The 18,278-nt window shown below is 45.8% G+C and overlaps 2 protein-coding genes across 5 annotated transcripts; one reads left to right on the forward strand and one right to left on the reverse strand.

Moving 5' to 3' along the window:
• Positions 1 to 241: 241 nt before the first annotated feature.
• On the reverse strand, positions 242 to 13,621 carry maco1b (macoilin 1b). Of its 2 annotated transcripts, none has more exons than XM_056426844.1 (11): positions 13,350 to 13,621; positions 11,972 to 12,113; positions 10,583 to 10,709; positions 8,960 to 9,083; positions 7,913 to 8,091; positions 6,710 to 7,259; positions 5,437 to 5,595; positions 4,306 to 4,488; positions 4,062 to 4,182; positions 3,512 to 3,686; positions 242 to 2,447 (listed from the first exon to the last, which is right to left on the reverse strand). In XM_056426844.1, exons 1-11 carry the CDS (start codon positions 13,427 to 13,429, stop codon positions 2,254 to 2,256), a joined length of 2,034 nt encoding a protein of 677 aa, XP_056282819.1. In that variant the 5' UTR covers positions 13,430 to 13,621; the 3' UTR covers positions 242 to 2,253. The 2 variants fall into 2 exon arrangements, with proteins under 2 accessions (XP_056282819.1, XP_056282818.1); XM_056426843.1 differs by having other exon boundaries at positions 6,710 to 7,262.
• Positions 13,622 to 14,634: 1,013 nt separating this feature from the next.
• rhd (Rh blood group, D antigen) lies at positions 14,635 to 17,821 on the forward strand. Of its 3 annotated transcripts, none has more exons than XM_056426088.1 (10): positions 14,646 to 14,826; positions 15,178 to 15,364; positions 15,647 to 15,797; positions 16,012 to 16,159; positions 16,306 to 16,478; positions 16,610 to 16,747; positions 16,818 to 16,945; positions 17,023 to 17,102; positions 17,350 to 17,423; positions 17,606 to 17,821. In XM_056426088.1, exons 1-10 carry the CDS (start codon positions 14,676 to 14,678, stop codon positions 17,630 to 17,632), a joined length of 1,257 nt encoding a protein of 418 aa, XP_056282063.1. In that variant the 5' UTR covers positions 14,646 to 14,675; the 3' UTR covers positions 17,633 to 17,821. The 3 variants fall into 3 exon arrangements, with proteins under 3 accessions (XP_056282066.1, XP_056282063.1, XP_056282065.1); XM_056426090.1 differs by having other exon boundaries at positions 16,108 to 16,159; XM_056426091.1 differs by lacking the exons at positions 17,023 to 17,102; positions 17,350 to 17,423; positions 17,606 to 17,821 and having other exon boundaries at positions 14,635 to 14,826; positions 16,012 to 16,218; positions 16,587 to 16,747; positions 16,818 to 16,939.
• Positions 17,822 to 18,278: the final 457 nt, after the last annotated feature.

Genomic DNA, 18,278 nt, shown 5'->3' on the forward strand with positions numbered 1-18,278 from the left:
AGTGATGCCGAGATAGTCCTGAAGCTCGCAAAACACTGGATCCTACACTTCCCATGATGCAGCTCAACAGCCTCCGTTAGGGGACGCCCCCACCTCCTAAAGGCCCCCTTCTGTTAAACGTCAGCTTGTCAAGCGGCTTTCTGTTGGACCAGAGCTGAAATAACCCGATGAGTTTGGAAAGGAAATAAATTGAACTTGGTGTAAAAAACAACAACAACAACAACAACAAGCAGAGAACAAATCAAATTGCAAGAAAAAAGAAGAAGTTTATTCCTTGTAAACCTCACAGAGCGAGAGCACAGCCAAGGTCAGACCTGGGGAGAAAGAGCAGTGACTGTGGGCATAAAAAAAATAAAAAATAAAAAACCAAACACTTCTCTATACTCTCAACAATCAGTTGAGCAAACAACCAAACTGGAATTTTCACAACACCCCCCTCCCCCTCCCCCTCCCCCAGGAACCAACGACAGCAATCTGAGCGAAAAATTTGAACATGTCCATTTCTGATGATGGATTTTTTTTTTATCCCTGCAGGAAAATAACAATACTACCAGAAACAGGAGTAAGGAAAACTGCTTAGAAAAACAGCCACGTCCCCAACCGATGAAAATACTGTAACATTCACAAAAAGAAATGACTTCTTTAAAAAAAATGTTTTAAGTCCCTTACTTTAAACTACACAGTCTACTACAAACAGATGACCGCTTCCTCTACCTGCTCAACGTAAACCTCCATTAGGTGGGATTACACTGGACCAACACATCAGAACTAATGTATTTGCGGTACATTCTTGAACACTTTGCTGGAGGAACCAGCGTCTTGGCACGCAAACTGAAGGATTCATTAAATAAAAAGTTATTTATCTGCATTCCCGTAGCGTCGTTTACATTGCAGTCCATCTTTATGTTTTTTCCCTTTTTTTTCCGAAACGGTAAGTGCAACCTTTTTTGGGAAATCAAAAGGAATGGGGGGGGGGGGGGGGGCAGAGATGAGCTCCTGTGGGTGGACATGTAAACACTACACTGTGGTGGCTAACATCATGTCACATACTGAACGGGCAAATAGGAGGACAATTAATTTAGGTATCCGTTAACGTGACTTATTAAAGGGGCAGCGCGGTGCTTCCCTCCCACTTAGCAGGAGACAAACAGCCCAAACTAAAAATACATCTGCATCTGAAGGCAGGTTTGTCCCTCGGCACTCGGCAAAAGGTCAAATGCTCATCCGTTTCCAGCTCAGCGAGATGTTTCGCGACTAATTCATTAAAGGGTTGGGCCGTGATCTCATTCCTCTCTTTGTCCTCAACTCAAGGCACTGTTATCATGACAACCGATGAAAGACAATGCCGAGCAATGAGAAGCCGCTACACCTGTGTGTACACACACACACACACACACACACTTCTGTTCCTGCACTCTACTCAACTCAAAAGCTCGCTTCAGGACTGACTGTCGGAGCGGCTTGGGTTCATGTCATTTTTGCGGTCTATGTTTTCTTCTTATAACACAAAATATTCTCCAACTTGTTGCCATCAACACTTCCAGCTGGTTGAAATCAACACTTGAATCTTAAAGAGTGAACAAATAGAACCACACAATACACTTAAAAAAATAAAAAAGTACCACCGTTCCCAAAAGCAGCCGAGAGCAGGGTTCATTCTGGTGCCTTAAAAAATATAAAATAAAATATAAAACAGGGTTGAGAGTCTGTGCTAACTTTGCACTACATTCCTCGGGTTGTACAGACGTGACCGGACGATCCCGGGAGAAAAACAATTGAGATGCACGTCAGGCTGTGTGATAAAAGGAGAACTCTTGTTTTCCAAGGTTGAGGGAGCGAAAAAAAATCAACCTAATTTGAGAATGAAGCTATTCCCCAGGACCAGAGAGCAGGTGAGTGGCGGCAGGCGGTTGCATTGGTGGTGGTGGTGGTGGTGGGGGGGGGGGGGGAGCAACACCCTTGAGATGAAGATACATACCCGATTCTGTGAGGTTTCACTTGACACTTAAGAGAAGGAGAAGAAAAAGAAAGAAAGAAAAAGCTGCGGCTCCACCGAGATGACATGTGATGTCCGTTTAAAGTTTCTTTTGTCTTTTGTTTTAACTACAACAAATACAGTCACACGATACAACATCCTTCTGATCTGGCGAGGAGGAAACAATGAACACCGGAGGAAAAAAAACAATGCTCGGGGGGGGGGGGGGGGTAATAAAAACGATGGGAGGATGGAGGCGGGAGAGGGGGGGGGGGCGTTCACTTCTTGAGTGGCTGGTAAATGGAGGCGTTGGGGTCGAGGCCGGAGGGGTTGGTGTCCATGAACTTGGAGGAGTAGTGGGGCGTCACGCTGTTGGTGTCGGTCGAGTAGGAGATGCTGGGCATGACGGCCATCACTTCGGCGATCTTCTGCTTCAGGTCCTTGATCTCCTGGTCCTTCTGCAGGATCTGAGCTGGAACCAGACACCGACACGTGAGCACAGCGACGCACGTTTGTGGGACTGAACCGGCGAAATATAATTTTGCCCACGATGTCACGAGGAGAGGGGCAAACATTCCCCCATAATTTAATAGCGTTTAGTTTTTGTTCTTTGTTGTGTGTGTCCTATCTGTATCCCCCTGTACGAGGTATAGGTACACAAACAAATCAGAAAAATGAAATCCGTTATAGTTGTTAATAGTCGTTTAAAAAATGTAATAACAATAAATAACCATAACGAAATAAGAATAACATTTAATATGATTGTCTGATTTTTTTTTCCCTTCAACAAATCGAATAAAACACTTTGAATCCGTAGACTACTGCCTAATAGTCTTATTAGTGCTATTTGTATGACAATTGCTCATATCCTGTAAGCCTAAATAAGTATATTTATTATGTTAAATGTTATTTCAAAAGTATTTTTTTTTAAATGCCCCTGGATTTCAGTCAGTGGGTGAAAAAAATGGCCCCCTAAATAATATGTACAGGACTGTCTCAGAAAATTAGAATATTGTGATAAAGTTCTTTATTTTCTGTAATGCAATTAAAAAAACAAAAATGTCATGCATTCTGATTATGGCTTACAGCTTAAGAAAACTCTAAAATCCTATCTCATAAAATTTTAATATTTCCTCAGACCAAGTAAAAAAAAAGATTTATAACAGCTGAGTGTTTGTCAAGGCTCAGGAAACCCTTGCAGGTGTTTCGAGTTAATTAGACAATTCAAGTGATTTGTTTAATACCCTACTAGTATACTTTTTCATGATATTCTAATATTTAGAGATAGAATATTTGAGTTTTCTTAAGCTGTAAACCATAATCAGCTATATTAAAAGAATAAAAGGCTTGCAATATTTCAGTTGATTTGTAATGAATCCAGAATGCATGACATTTTTGTTTATTTAATTGCATTACAGAAAATAAAGAACTTCATCACAATATTCTAATTTTCTGAGACAGTCCTGTACATGTCCTCCCCTGGACTGACCCATGTTCTCCAAGAATCACGCGTGAATAAATATCAACCAGACTGACCTTGTGCAATCTCCAGCTGTCTCTTGGCGTCTCCCAGCGCCGAGAAGAGGTCCAGTTTGATCCGGGTCTCTGCGCTCAGGCTGTTCTCGAGGTGCTGGGTCTTGTCCTGCATGGCCGACAGCGCCGACATCAGCACCTCGGTGTCTTTTTCGTTCTCCTTATATTTATGAAGCTCCTGTGAGACGGAGGAGAACAGATGCGGTTCGGCTCAAGTCAGGGAGGACCAACTAGTGACAGCAACGGGGCAAACCCATCGGATTCATGTCCAGAGACGATGTGAACCCAAACTCATTCAGTGCTGCATGAGGAACACGTGGAGAGTCCCTGGGGGTCCCTGGGGGTCCCGAGCTCTGGGGCTCGAGAACTGGGACCGGGCTAATCACAAGATTAAAAGTCCCGCTGTAACTCGGTTATCTGGCATGTAAGCATGAAACGTGACCACATGAACAAAGAGGCGTTTTAACACAATAACACGGGAACAACTCGACTGCGCTGGATAGCGACAATTCATTGAAACACATAAATCTATATTTCTTTTTTTAAACCTTACCTGAACTTTCAACTCCAGCTCTCTGATCTGGTCCTCCTTCAGCATGATGTCCAGTGATAGTTTCTTGCACTCTGTTTCTAATTCAATGATTCTCCGCCGCAGCGTGTCTGTGCACTCCCCTCTGACACAAAAAAAGAAGGGAAATAATGTTGGATGAATTATAATAACGGATCAACGCAACAAGTCGGCGGCAGAAATGATGACGGCACCCTCCTCTTCCAACGCGTGCCCGATGTGCACCGACCTGGACGCGGCCGCCAGAGCTACTGCCCGCGCCGCCGTGGCCTCCTCCAACTTCTTCCGCTTCTTTTCGTCAGCGAGCTGTTTCTCTGCGGCGCCTCGAGCCTCCTGCTCGGCTTTGAGCCTCTTCTCCAGTTGGCCCACTGCCTGCTTGTCCTTCTGCTTTGCCTGCACAGCGTTATGAAGCCTACAAGTACACACACACACACACACACACACACACGCACACAGTCAGGATCAGTGTTTCTTTCCTGTGCATTGGATAGAGTTCAGTTGAGAAGCCCATTCAAACCGTTTGTGATTTCATTTACAATCTGAGGAACCTCTCCAGCAGACATCGCCCTGCTAGGAAATATGACTTGCGTGTGTTGAGCTCTTTTGATGATCTTTCACCCCAATCAGGCACGTGCACAGATAGAGCCCTCGTGGTGCTCAAGCACCAGCCCTTTTGCCCTGGATGAGAAAAGTGCCCTTTCTGCTGGAGCCCCTTTTTTTTTCTTCATTCATCAGCATTTAAGAATAAAAATGACTCTCTGTCATCAAGTCCCCCCAAATGTGTTTTGATATACGACGGGGCATTTATTTGAGTTATTGTGAGAATTTCGCCCCGACATGCTTGTACCACATTGTTTTATGTGGTATGTTTCTATTTGTTTTGTCTGTTCCAGTTTTACAAAGATCAATCTTGTATGAGCATTGCAGAGGGTGAAAAGAGTAAACTCAAGAAAAAACAACACTTGTATTAACTAACCCAGAGTGAGATCATTCCGGGAAATATCAGACTGAGGCTTTATAACTTTTTTACAGAGGTTTGATATTTCACGGCATGACCGAGCGGTCGAGGTTAGTAAGTTGTTTATTATATGGCATTTTTCGCTCCTAACATTTTGTAAATAAAAACTAATTGTAATTGTTAATAGAAAACATTTCATTTTGTTTAGCTCTCATGTCTTCTCACGACACAATGCGTTTTAATTACTTGCTAACTTCAAGTTACAGCGATCAATATAAAAATCATTTTGCCGATGGGTGCCCTTTTTTTTGGTTTGAGCACCTGCCCCCCAAAATGTCTGCGCACGTGCCTGACCCCAATGACCCAAAATCAAAACCTCCCTCGTGTGACTTTGCCACTCACTTGTTCTGCAGCAGCTCGTTCTCCTGGCGCAGTTGGCCCAGCTCGGTGCGTATGGAGCGCTCGGCGCAGCCCAGCGAGCCGATCTGGCTGCGCAGGTCCTGCTCCACCTGCCGGCTGGCCTGCAGGTCGGCCTTCAACTTTTTAATATCCTGCTCCAATCTGTGCCCGGTGGGAAGAATGGACAGAGGGGGGAGACGTTGACCTGCTGCTTCTTAGACATTCAACATGACTTGTGGTTTCACACCCAGCGCGGCGACACATTACGTCACATGTCACATGCAGGCCGTTGTGGATACATCCAGATATCGTGGAACAGCGGTCCCGAAATGATCACTGCAGCCGAAGCGTGATCATATTCAATCTATACAGATACACATTTACTTTGTGCCTCGGAGTGTTTCACGAGTGGCGTTGGCCTTCATCCTGAGTCACAAGTGGGTGAAGGAAGTCCTCGCCAAACTTCATATTTCCTGAGACATTTTTAATCATCTGTCCCCAACAAACCTAAACTAAACCCTGTAACGCCTGAGCGATGGCTCCCTTAAAACACCACCTGGAAATAAAACAACAGTCTAACTAGTTGTGCCTTAGAGTCAAATTGACCATTTTTATATATTTTTGTATGACTCGGCGCAATCACATGGCAGCAGAAGAAACCCTCTGAACGACCATCTGCTTGCAAATGTATTTTTACAACTACGGATGTCTCAGACGGATCAGAATAGGGGACGATTCAGGAAACGTTTTAATGGATGCATTGAGGCAAGCTGGTGCACTCCATAAAAACCCCAAAACAACCATGAAATTAAAAGGCGGCAGGCTTTGATCTTTGGTATTCTTTTTTGTGCTAGTTTTCCAAACCCTTTTCAAACCTATTGTGCCAGATCAGATCAACAGGGACACGCCTCTGGTGACCAGAGGTATGAGACTAAATGCCACCGGGCAATCGGACACTACAGGACATCACAAGAAACCACCAAAGGTCAACTGTGATGCAGGTGCTATGTTCCGACTGCAGGGCGGCAAATCCTTTGGTTTACTTTCGGAGATGTAACGTCGGTCTGCAGCGGAATCACACGGAGGAGAAGAATCAATAAAGAATAGGATTGAATTTGTCTTGAGATCAGCAGGGCTCTGCGTCTGCTCTCAAGGCTCCCCGGGGCTTTGGGTCCACCCTTCCTGCCGAGCGTGTGACCGCCGCGCTGCGGTCAGACAGTTTGCTCGTGTCGACGCGCTTGAGGAGCACGTCCGTGTGCGAGCAGGTGCTTCTTACCTCACGAGTGCTTCGGGCTTACTCAGCTGGTTGTTGGGGACGCAGTTGTCCGTGGGGTCCCGGTGGGAGCCCCCCGCTGACCCCTTGCCCGCCGCCAACTTGTGCTTCTTCTCGTTCTTTCCCGAGGAAGAGGAGGAGGAGGGCACGCCGCCGTTGGTGGCGCTGTGGCCGCGGGGCGAGGAGTTGAGCGCCGCGGCGTTCTTGTAGTTCTTGGAGGAGGACGAGGACGAGGAGGAGCAAGAGGAGTTGTTGTCCTCTTTGAGCAACAGGTTGTCCGTGCTGCCCAGCTCTGTGGTCAGTCTCTTGTTGTTCATCTGGTTCTCCATATACTCCATCTCCTGGAGTTTAGAGTCCACAGGCGATGGCAGGATGCTGTTGTGCTGCTTTTTGGCGTCCCCGCCGCCGCCCCTTCCCTCTTTCCCTTTTTCCCGATACTCTAACTCCGGCAGTGACGCCGATGTCTTTTTATTGGCCGGGGCGCCGTTCTGTGACACTGGAGGCGTTTCTACTTCAGATATTCCTTTTGCTGCTGCTGCTGCTGCTGCTACTGCTGCTGCAGGAATGAATGACAAGGGGACGTGAAGGGGACAGATATTATGAATGAATCATGACTTTATATAAGCAATGTGAGCGCTGGCTAGGAGGAGGAGTCACACGCCGGTTGGTTAAGTGCTACTTGTGTTAAATGACTGGACTTCACCCATCACTGCACAACAGCACCACACAGCTGCGATGCATCTCAAGTGATCGTTTTTTATATTGGTCGGCTGCAATGTTAATAACGCTCCATTCAAATCCAAGCCCCCCGCCCCCCCCCCCCAGCTTGATCATTATGTGCATGGGGTGTTTGTTTAAACTGCGAGCCGGGTACACCTGCAACCACAGACTTTGGCTAGGCAGGGAAATACTGCAAATGTACGTTGGTCACAAACTCATTACAAACCAACACGATTTAAAAGACGGCACCATTTCGCCAAAGAGCCATTAAATCATGCAACAACAAAAAAGGACTCAAAAATCTCTCAGGAAACATTTGTCAAGGACTTAAAGGAACGAGTGAGAAGCAGTGATGTGCAAAGAGAACATGATATGCCTATTTTGAGGGAAATTGTGTAATCAAATAATGCGACTGTACTGTCCTCGCAGATGGTGTATTGGAGTCTCACATTTCCTCACACACACACACACACACTTGAATCGTACCGTCTTCTGCTTCTCGCTCTTGCCTCTGAAGCATCTGTTGCTCTGGAGGCAGGGCCTGCTGCAGAAGCTGCATGTAAAACTCATTCTCCTTCTGCACCTCCTTCTGCTTCCGAAGGCGCATCTTATAGCTCACGTAGCTTTTGAAGCCGAAGCCCAGCGTGACCACCGGGTAGCCGATGCTGCAGAGACACAAGAACACCACTCGTGAGTCTGCTGTCGGGTCACAGATCCAAAAAGTACAGATTATATTAACGCTGCTGCAAAAATACACTTGTGTTATCAATCCTTAGAAATTCTTCTATGACCAGCGACGAAAGCGTTGCAGGTATTGTTTTCACCTTGGGAGTCTGTGTGTGCAATGTGTGGTCCTTGAGACACCGACTGAAGCAGGAGTGACCCCAGAAGCACTTTTGCGTACTTAGCCAGGTGTTTATATTTCTGTCTGGGGACACATTTTGTCAGAGATCGGTGTAGCAAGGGCGACGGAAGGAGAAGGGCAAGAACGTGAAGGCCGGAGTCGGCTGCTGTGATGCCATCCCTGGATGGTCTCTACTTGTTGGGAAGGTAGCAGCTCAACTTCACGGTAGAATTGAGCTCATCAGCTTGAAGCTCTTTGGGGTTCTTTTTTAAATTGCATATCTCTGAATTTTAAAGGGTGCTACTTTAAACCTCTCACGGGATTGTTCATAAATATGTAGAGTTTGGGGGAGAATCCAAGAGAAACATCAGACCTGTTTTTTTTTAGTTTTCAACATACACAGAAATCTTTAGCAAACATATTTTTCCGTGGGCCCAAAGAAATGCATTTGACCAAGGCAGAGCAAATTTCTCCACACTTCCTACTAATTTAAAGTAATTTATTCTTTAAAACATTTACAGCAACCAGCCGTAAACTGACTTACATGGATATGAGGAAAGGGAAGAAAAAGAGAGGCATGAGAAACCGATCATGTGACTTCATGTGCAGCCATGAAGCTGTGTCACTGACCCTCGACTTGCCTTTCAGTGGAAACGGGTCCCACTGGTCAAAACAGAGCAGTAGCTCACCAGTGTGCAGCAAAAGGACGGCACAGGTCCACGTGGAAATTCTTCAGGTCTTTGAATCTGATGGCCGCCTCGATGTACACAAAGAGTATCCATAGCGACACGGTCGGGAGACAGACACCCCTCTCTGAAATAAAGATGCAGGACAGAGGTGTTATAAATGGCTATTGAACATCACTAGAAGTACAACCTGGATTGTCTCCATAGCAACGACTGGAAACGTTAGAACCGAGTGCTTGTTCATTGTTGACTTACATTCTTTCAATTCCTGAATCATTGCTAATCTTAGCTAATTATAGTTCTATAATGTCTGTCTGTGGAACAAAAACACGCCTAAGCTTATCTTGTGACAGAAAACATTCTGAGGAGAAAGGGACGCACTGTTCTGCCTTCAGGCAAGATGACTTGGCCCGAGTGACCGCCTGATCATGTGGCCACCACGTTGACTGACCCAAACTCACTCTTTAGAAGACAGACACTGATAGGGTGAAAGAAGTGTGAGAGGCATCATTACACATAGGGTTGCCCCCTAACTTAGAAGTTACTTTGAATAATAGTTTCTGACGATACCAATAGTGAGTTATTGAAACATTCCTGCTATTGGCATTCAAGAAAGACTATTTGTTTACATATGAATAAAAACAGTGTTGATTCTATTTTAATTAATTTGTCTTGCTCAAAATACCGATATAATACCAAAAATAGTACTAGTATCGATAAAATTCTCACGATACCCATCCCGAATTATATGCGGAATGATGCCGCGTTTCTGGCTTCATTTCACCACCTCCCCATCTTCGTCACCAAAATGTTCATACGTCAGAATTACACACATTCTCCTGCCAACTTTGTTTCTATGCAGCACAGCTTTTGCGTGGGAAGTGCCAGTTTCCCCACGTAGGCACCAGTTATAAATGAGACCCGTGATGAACACAGATCCGTGTAGACCGTCATGCTACACAAACCCTGAACTTCTCTACACCCTATGAAAGTCTTTATGGCCACCCCATCATCGCTGAACAGTGGGTGGTAAGAACACAGACTCTACCAATAGTATCCGTAAATAGAATAAACGGTGAGAAGATGTCCCCACCAGGCTGTGGCGTGGTCAGAGATAATAATACGACAGTGAATATCACTGGCGAGGACAGACTGGGACGCACTCCGTGTTGCTCCCTCCCCCAACTGGCACTGGGATTTCCATCTGACACCTGGCCTTTAGTCAACACAGTGGGATGCCGCTAAATCAAACCGACGACTAACCCGCAGCGCGGAGCTCACTTACACACCATGAAAAGCTCTAAGAAGCAAGTCAATTTGTTAATAACATTGCACAATGTGCAAGGGAACTGCACAACACTCATCTGACTTTCCCCGAAAAACTAAAGGGAAGGACAAAGCCGAAAGGTTCTGAGACCGTGTGTGGTCTATGACTGGACAACACTTATCTTTAAAGCCCATCTTGTAAATACACAGAAAGCTTCTTCTTCTTTTTTTTTTAATTGTTGAAAAGAACTAATGTCGAGACGAGTGAGACCAACGGAGCAGGAGCCACGTTGTTCACAGGTAATAACCAGTGTTCATAGCAACATATAAAAAACACACCCATACATCGGAGGGCCTTACCTGTGTGCCAAACATACTGCACCCATACATAAGTACTGGCAGCGAAGAATAGCCATTGCACTGGGATGAAGAGGAGGCAAATGATGTCCGAGGTAAACGCCACACACACAAAGAATACCGAGAAGGCCTGTAGGAGAGATGAGACGTGGTCGTGATGAGGGTCGACCCAGAAACAGCAAGGAAAGATGAAGGTTTGCCGTTTGAACACGTTAATTATTCATGCTTGAAACCTAAAACATTGCCTTAAAAAGGAAAAGGGAATTTTTTCCAGGCCAACAACCAGCTCTAAAAATGTGAGTCGCCAGTTCTCAGAAGAATTGTTGCATTACATCACAATGGATGGTTATGTGAATATTACATTTTAGTTTTCTCCTTTTCTGCATCTCTGTGAGACACAGACACCAACACACACACCTACACACAGCTACACACAGCTACACAATGCATTTCAATGAGAACAAGCTGTACAGCATCAACAAAGGACCCGCGGCAAAATATAACTATCATAGATTAACATTAATGTTTAACATTTAGATAACAGCAATAACTTGAAAGCCTGATCAGGTCTGTCCGATGAGAGTTATGATGTTATGAGGCAGCAGAGGGTAAAGTCTGACTTGGTGAGGCCCAACTGCACGCTCACGGTCTGACATGCGCGGTCCTTTGTCCACCTGCAGCCGCGTCTCTGCCTCGGATATTTAAAGATGATCTCTCCTGTTAAATCATCCCTGGTCACCGTCCAGGTTCTCAAGAAGTTTCTTCGCCTTTTCTTTGGGGATTGGAAACCGTCGGAGTGTTTAGTCTACACTTCGGGACTACGTGCTTTTAATCCAAGATGAAATGTGTTAAATTTATGACTGATACATAATGCTTCATTAATAAGTTGTTTACATTTAGGTTGAAGCATTTTGACGATGCAGTGAAACTGCAGGTTCTGAACTGAGAGAGAAACTTTACTTTTTGCATGCATTTGTATTTTACAAATAAACATTTGGGGAAAAGGAAAAGCAGTGGTGAGACTTCATCTTTCACGTTTAGCCTGATTTCTGATTCTAATTACTTTGGATACTAAGATGCACCACTGTGTGTGCTAATGTTTATTTTTTATCTCACAACACTGCTATCGAGCTACTGTCAACTGCTTCTTGCTTCTCAACTCACTGCAGAAGGGCAACAACGACCTGGTCCCCGTATAATGTAAATGCAGCGACTGTGACAGCAGCACTGTGGTGCTGGTAATCTAAATACACAATTCTAGCATATCAGTACTTGATTGTTTTAGTGCAATAATTGAAAGTTAAGTGGTGAACAAAGAAAGTTGAACAAATAGCTTTGCTCTTCCATCACCTTTATAACAATCATAATAACTAGAAGGACACAGCCACTCACAAGCCCCTGGTATCTGAAGGAGTCGTACACACTCCGGATGAAGAGCCAGAATGGCCAGAGGTACTCAAACCTGAACTCCAGTACAAAGTCTGCCAGTAGCACCAGTGCCCACACCAGCAGGAACTTCAGGTACAGGAAGGTACTGAAAATGATAATAAGCATTGGATGAACACAAATACACATTAATGTATGTACTTTATATTGACAAAGTGGTGTGTTGTTACAAGAATGATAGACACATTTAGCCAGGACATATTTAACAGTCAATATGTGGCAAATCATCACAAAGTCAAACCATCAAAAGAGATTCTGCTTTATTGTAATTGTGTGTTTATCAGGTCACGTTGCTGCTGTTTGACAGGTGAAATGCCTGTGTGCATTGCACTTATAATAAGTGGCTTATGTTATCAGATGCAACTGCATATTTACAGAACAAGTGCACCAATTCAACATGTTCTTCTGTGATGATGCTTTGGACACGAGGACATGGCGACCGTGACAAACTACGGTGTATATACACTTTTCTCAAGAGTTGTGTCCATTTTCATGAGTCTTCTCCACAGTCACACTTAAAATTCAAAGTTATTATAATAGAGACATGTGACTGCAGTTGACATTTGTTTGCCTTAAGTGACACAGTAGGGGGGTCCTTTGAGCTCAGAGCATGGCTGCGATGTGAGGGGTCAACTGGTCAATAATTCAAGAGACACCAGGTGCCTTTCACATTTGCTCCATCGGATAAAAAGTCACATGGAGCCAACTGTTTGGACCTGCAGGTGCGGCTGTGAAGGACAACGGAGCGACTTTAAAGTTGTGTGAACAGTGACACGCGAGGTCTGCAGAAGTCAGACAGTCCACTCGTGTTTTTAGGGTTATCGTCATCGTGCGTTCCGCCCTGATTGGATAAACAAGGCGCATGTGGGGAGGTTAGAAATAACCGAGAACAAGCTGGTGTTGTGCTCGCTAACGAAAGTTACCCCCCGGCTAACAGGGGAAGCGGCTCCGTTTGACACGGCTCGCGGGTGACAACGTGACGCGGGCACCCGGCAGCCAGTCGGTGTCGTTTACCGAGAGTCGCGGAGCACCGTGCCGCTCATCTCGAGGAGCAACGGGGCTCTGAAAGAGACGCTGACACGGTTGCAGACGGGCTGTTTTTTTTTGGGGCCTAGCGCCACGGCTAGCCCACGAGCTAACGTCACCTGCTCAGATACAACGACAACACACCGCGAGCCCACACTGCGCTGCCGTTGGAGGCGAGCGAGGCAGTGCCTTGATATCAGCACGGACGTTAGGCAGCTACCAAGCGGCACACATCCCCATTCATGCCCCCCCGCCATGGTCGCGAGGAGGACCCTCCGTCGGGCTCCGCATAAGTTACCTGCCGTATATACCCTCAGTGATTCGGTTCCGTTTTAACGGCCGTCGGAGTTTGCTGCAGTCCGCATTGCGCCGCTTCATCCTCCTCCCCTTGGCTTTGGCCTTCGAGTAACCACTGTAATCTTATCCAGTTTTCTTGTGTATTCGGACAAATATAATAAATTAAATGCCTGTGTTTAAATGTCGCTGTTATTATTTTTTCCCCCGCTGGAAACAAAGAAATAAATAAAGGACTCTGTTCGGGAACCTCCTCTTTTTCTGTTAGCGCAGACTCAATAAGCCAGGACCGCGCGGTGCTTTACGTCCGTCCGCTTGTCAGACGGCTGGTCCGTCCAATCAGGTCCCTCCGCCGAGGCCTGTCTGTTTGACGGTCACAGAGACCAGCCATTTACGATGCACCGTGGCGGGTCGCTCACTTCTCCTCCGCCAAAGACAGCAGGGGAGAGCGGGGGCGGGGACGCGGCGCACGGAGCCTCCCCGAGAACCAATCAGATGTATGTGGGCTAATCGGACTTCGCTGATTGACCAATGAACTAATCGCGGAGGCGGGTTGTTCTCTTTGAGCTTTCTTTTTGTTGCCTTAGGTTTATTATAGGCAGAAAACATGCAGTCCTTGGGACAGAATTCCCTTTGTGTGAGACACAAAAAAACTTCCAGCATACGGGGGTTATTTATATCAGACCCTTTATTGTGCTTCGTTGATAGAATTGCCCCGAGGCCTTGAATGCCATCTATGTTCTGTTACCAGCTTGACGTATGTGTATGTACGCGCACCGAAAGTGTGGCTTGCAGTTGTTGCTTTTAATATTATGAACTTTATCAATGGCTTTTTGTTAACCTTAGCCTGTATGTCCATAATAAAGCGGCATTATATATATATATATATATATATATCAATGTTAGGGTGTCAATCAATCAAATAATTAATGCTAACTCTCTATGTTGTCTAAATGTACTTTTATCGGCTAATACTGTTCTGTCCCTTCTTCTTAAAAACATTATTTTCAAAAACCCGACTACTTTCATAAAAAGCTATGTTTCAGGACCTCAATCCATTTGAAATTTGTTTTAAGATTCTTGCTTTCTGGCTGAAATGACTAAAGCCTTTTTCTTTTAAGTATCCAAATAAACTTCCCTCATGCAGTCATTGAACCAACCTGCTCCACCGAGCTGTAACGAGTGGATGATTCTGTCCGATATCAGTCATGAAAGACGAGTTCGTGGCAAGCAGCTGATAAATAAGAAAACCACGTGCACGTGTTGAGGGCTGCGCCCTGCACTCAACACTTCGCATCAGTTGGAGTGAAGGGTGCAGGGAACGGTACCGATGGCTCCTCGGTACGCACCGAGTCTGCGGTCCCGTCTGGCACCGCTGCTGCTCTTACTGCAGATCGGCTTCATCGTCATATATGCCCTTTACGTTGAGATCGGAAGCAATATAAAAGCAGATGGGACCACCTTCAGCAGCTCTTACCCAGGTAGGTCTAAGTAGTGAGTTTGGATGGATGAGGGAGGTGTGTGTGTGTGTGGGGGGGTGTGGGGGGGCAACAGGGGTTGAAAGGTGAATAGTTCATCAACAAAACATAATTTTGAAGCTATAAAAAGGTCAAAAAGCTAAAGGAAAGAACAAAACTCCAATCCATATGGGGAGGCTCGTCAGTTGTGATAAGAGCAATCATGCAGCTGCAGATGACCTGGTCGTCGATTGTCAGTTGGTTTGTAGCCGAAACGTAGCCGACGCAACTCTGTGCAGAACTGTATTGTGATTCAAGTATCTGAGAAGGCTTAACTTACTGGTTGCGCCTCTACTATTTCCTTTTCTTTTGCAGAGTTCCAGGATGTGAATGTGATGGTGATTCTAGGTTTTGGCTTCTTGGGCACTTTTCTTGTGCGGTATGGCTACAGCGCCACTGGATTCAACCTCCTCGTAGCCGCCATGGCCACCCAGTGGGCCGTCATACTCAATGGGATGGAGCTCTGGTATTACAGGGGAAAGATCAGGGTAGATTTGAGAAGGTGCGTCACCGGCTGAGACGGTCATATTGATCACTTTTTAAAATGTTACGTCACACATGTTATCTCACACAAATGATCTTACTGAATCCATTTGTCACAGTTCATCTAAAGCTTGTATACAGCAAAATAAAGTGTCACCAAATTGAAGCGAGATGCATCAAACAATAAAATTCACAAAGTACTCCAAACCCAATATCCACATTTCACAGATCTTATGTAAGACAATGGCCAATGTTTTAATGTTAAATGTTCAATGTTTTAATGTTCAATGTTTTAATTCAGCTTGGTGGTAGCTGAGATGTGCGCGGCCTCGGCCCTCATTTCAATCGGAGCCTTGCTGGGGAAGACCAACCCGGTGCACCTCGTCTTCATCGCCCTGCTGGAGGTGTCAGGATTCGTCCTGAATCGATGGCTCCTCCAGACTCTGCTGATGGTGAGCAACTTCCCATCGGGCATGTCACCTTTCCATCAGTTCATCATTTGCCTTAGAATGATGCGTTCTCTATATTTGTACATTTCCACTGTTGACTACATCTGCTCTGCTTCTTTGCACTCTCTGGTCAGATGTAAAACTACATGTCATTGCCCTGGTGACTGAACTCTGTGCAATGACAATAAAGTTGAATCTGAATCCGTTCTACCTCGAGGTCCCGGCGGTGAACAGCATCATGCTGCTTCACACCTTCGGGGCCTTCTTTGGACTCGCGCTGACCTGGATCCTGTTTCGGAAAGGATCCCTGCAGCCTTTTGAAAAGGAGAAGTTTGACCGCCAAGCAGGATTATTCTCCATGTTGGGTAAAGCGGATGGGCTCGTAGGGTTTTCTGAAGTTGCTGCCGGATTGGGATTTAATTTGGCAAGTGGGATTGTTCAACTGGAGATTCAAGTTCAAACGCTGAACTAGTAAGAGTCTGAATCCCATGTCATCTGTTCTGTTCTCCAGGGTCTGTGTTTCTCTGGATGTTCTGGCCCAGTTTTAATTCAGTTCTCGTGGACCACCGCAGTCCGGGGAGGAAGCTGGGGGCCGTGTGCAGCACCTACCTGGCCCTGGCTGTCAGCGCCGTCACAGCAGCAGCTGTGTCTGTGCTCTCCAGCCCCAAGGGGAAGCTCCACCCGGTATTCTGACACCTGATCGTTGTTCTCTTTCATAGCCGGAGTCATTGTTGGCTGCAGTGAATTGTAACTGCTTCGGTGCCTTAACCAATGAGTTCTACTTCATAACAGGACGTATATCTCCACTCTGTCAGATCCACATGCAGTCATGCATCCTTGCCGGGGGCGTTGCTGTCGGGGTCTCCATGTCAGCGGTCCATCAGCCATGGGAAGCCATGACAATCGGATTCACTGCTGCTGTTCTGTCGACCATTGGATCCCGATACCTCAAGGTGGTCCCCCCCCCCCTTAAGTAAATCATCTGCCCTGCACAGCTACAGTCCTGAAATCTTACTTTTGCAGACGCACATGCTTCTTGCATTCGAGTGCCATGACACCCGTGCTCTCCTGAGCACTCACGGACTCCCCGGCCTCCTGGGATGGCTGGCCCACCTCCTCCTGCAGATAAAAGCCTGCGATGACCCCACGGTGTAAGAGCGCACCCCGCCGTACGACACACACACACAGGAGGGGCGACGCCCGGAGTAATCGGTCCTCTGTCTCGCAGGGCGGTCCGGTTTGCCGTATTGCACATTTGCTCTCTCCTCATCACCATCAGTCTGAGTCTGTGCCTGGGCCTCATGACCGGTAAGCCTTCTCCCCAGTACGGTGTCTATTATTAACCGTCTGGCACAATCAAAGACGACAGGAGGTCCAATCTTTATTCAGTCGCAAAATAATGCCATGAACAGGGAAATTGGACCCGGCGCGTGTCTAACTTTAACTTTTCCGGATTTTAGTGAAATGCAGGTCACCTCAGAGGACCCCCACAGCTGCATCTACACCGTATAAATGCCTTTTGTAACCTTAATTACTTCTACGTCATTGTTTAAAGGGCTCCTACTCAAGTGGAACTTCTGGAGACCGCCTCAAGACAACAAATGTTTTGATGACCAGGCTTTCTGGGAGGTAGGCAATCAAGACTTATTCTTAAAACCAAATATCGAGCTAAACATAATTCTCTCACGGCACAGAAAAGATCAATTATCATGATGAATGACTCAACAGCAAAGGACTCTGTATTGTGTTGCGTCATACTTACGGTAGAATCTTAAATCAGCACGGGTCAACAATGTTTTCATGTCTCGCAGTTTCCCCATCTTGCCGTGAAGAAGTAAGAGGACGGAAAAGGAAGTGGACCAAGGTGGATTCCAGAAGAACAAACTATTTCTGGTGTGAGGTATATCAGTTCATACAGTTTCTCTTACTTTAACGCAAAGTCGCTAGTAGATTTTTTTTTCTGATGCGAGAAAGATTGGGATACAAATTAAATTAAATCAAACTCTGGTTGGAACTGTGGAAGCATGGATGCGAGACTCTTTTTCTGCCTGGTACGTCACCGTTTAATGCTGCCGTGGTCGTCATAAACTGACCTCAAGGCTCGGGTGTTACACAAGCAGATGGATGTTACAGTCGCATACAAATCTCAGGTCCAAGTCTGACAACCTACAGTCGACATCGTGTCAGCTGATTCACCGACAACAATACATCTGGACGACTGCAAATTGCAAGAGCTGTGACCTATTGTTATTCCAGGAAACACACAAGCAACCCCGTATGGTTACACTCCGTAAATGTGTACAGTTTTATGAAATATGGCCCTGAAGGATGTGTAATAAGTTATGTTGTTTCCACTTAAAAGACTGTTCAAATTAAAGGATTCCATAAAAGTAAGTCTACCCAACAAGGAAAAGTGGACCGTTCAGAGACGTAAAGCTTCCCAAATAATACATGTTGTTACACATTAGTTGTAAAACACTATGA

The sequence above is a fragment of the Pseudoliparis swirei genome, chromosome 11, assembly GCF_029220125.1.
Source record: "Pseudoliparis swirei isolate HS2019 ecotype Mariana Trench chromosome 11, NWPU_hadal_v1, whole genome shotgun sequence".
NCBI lineage: Eukaryota > Metazoa > Chordata > Actinopteri > Perciformes > Liparidae > Pseudoliparis > Pseudoliparis swirei.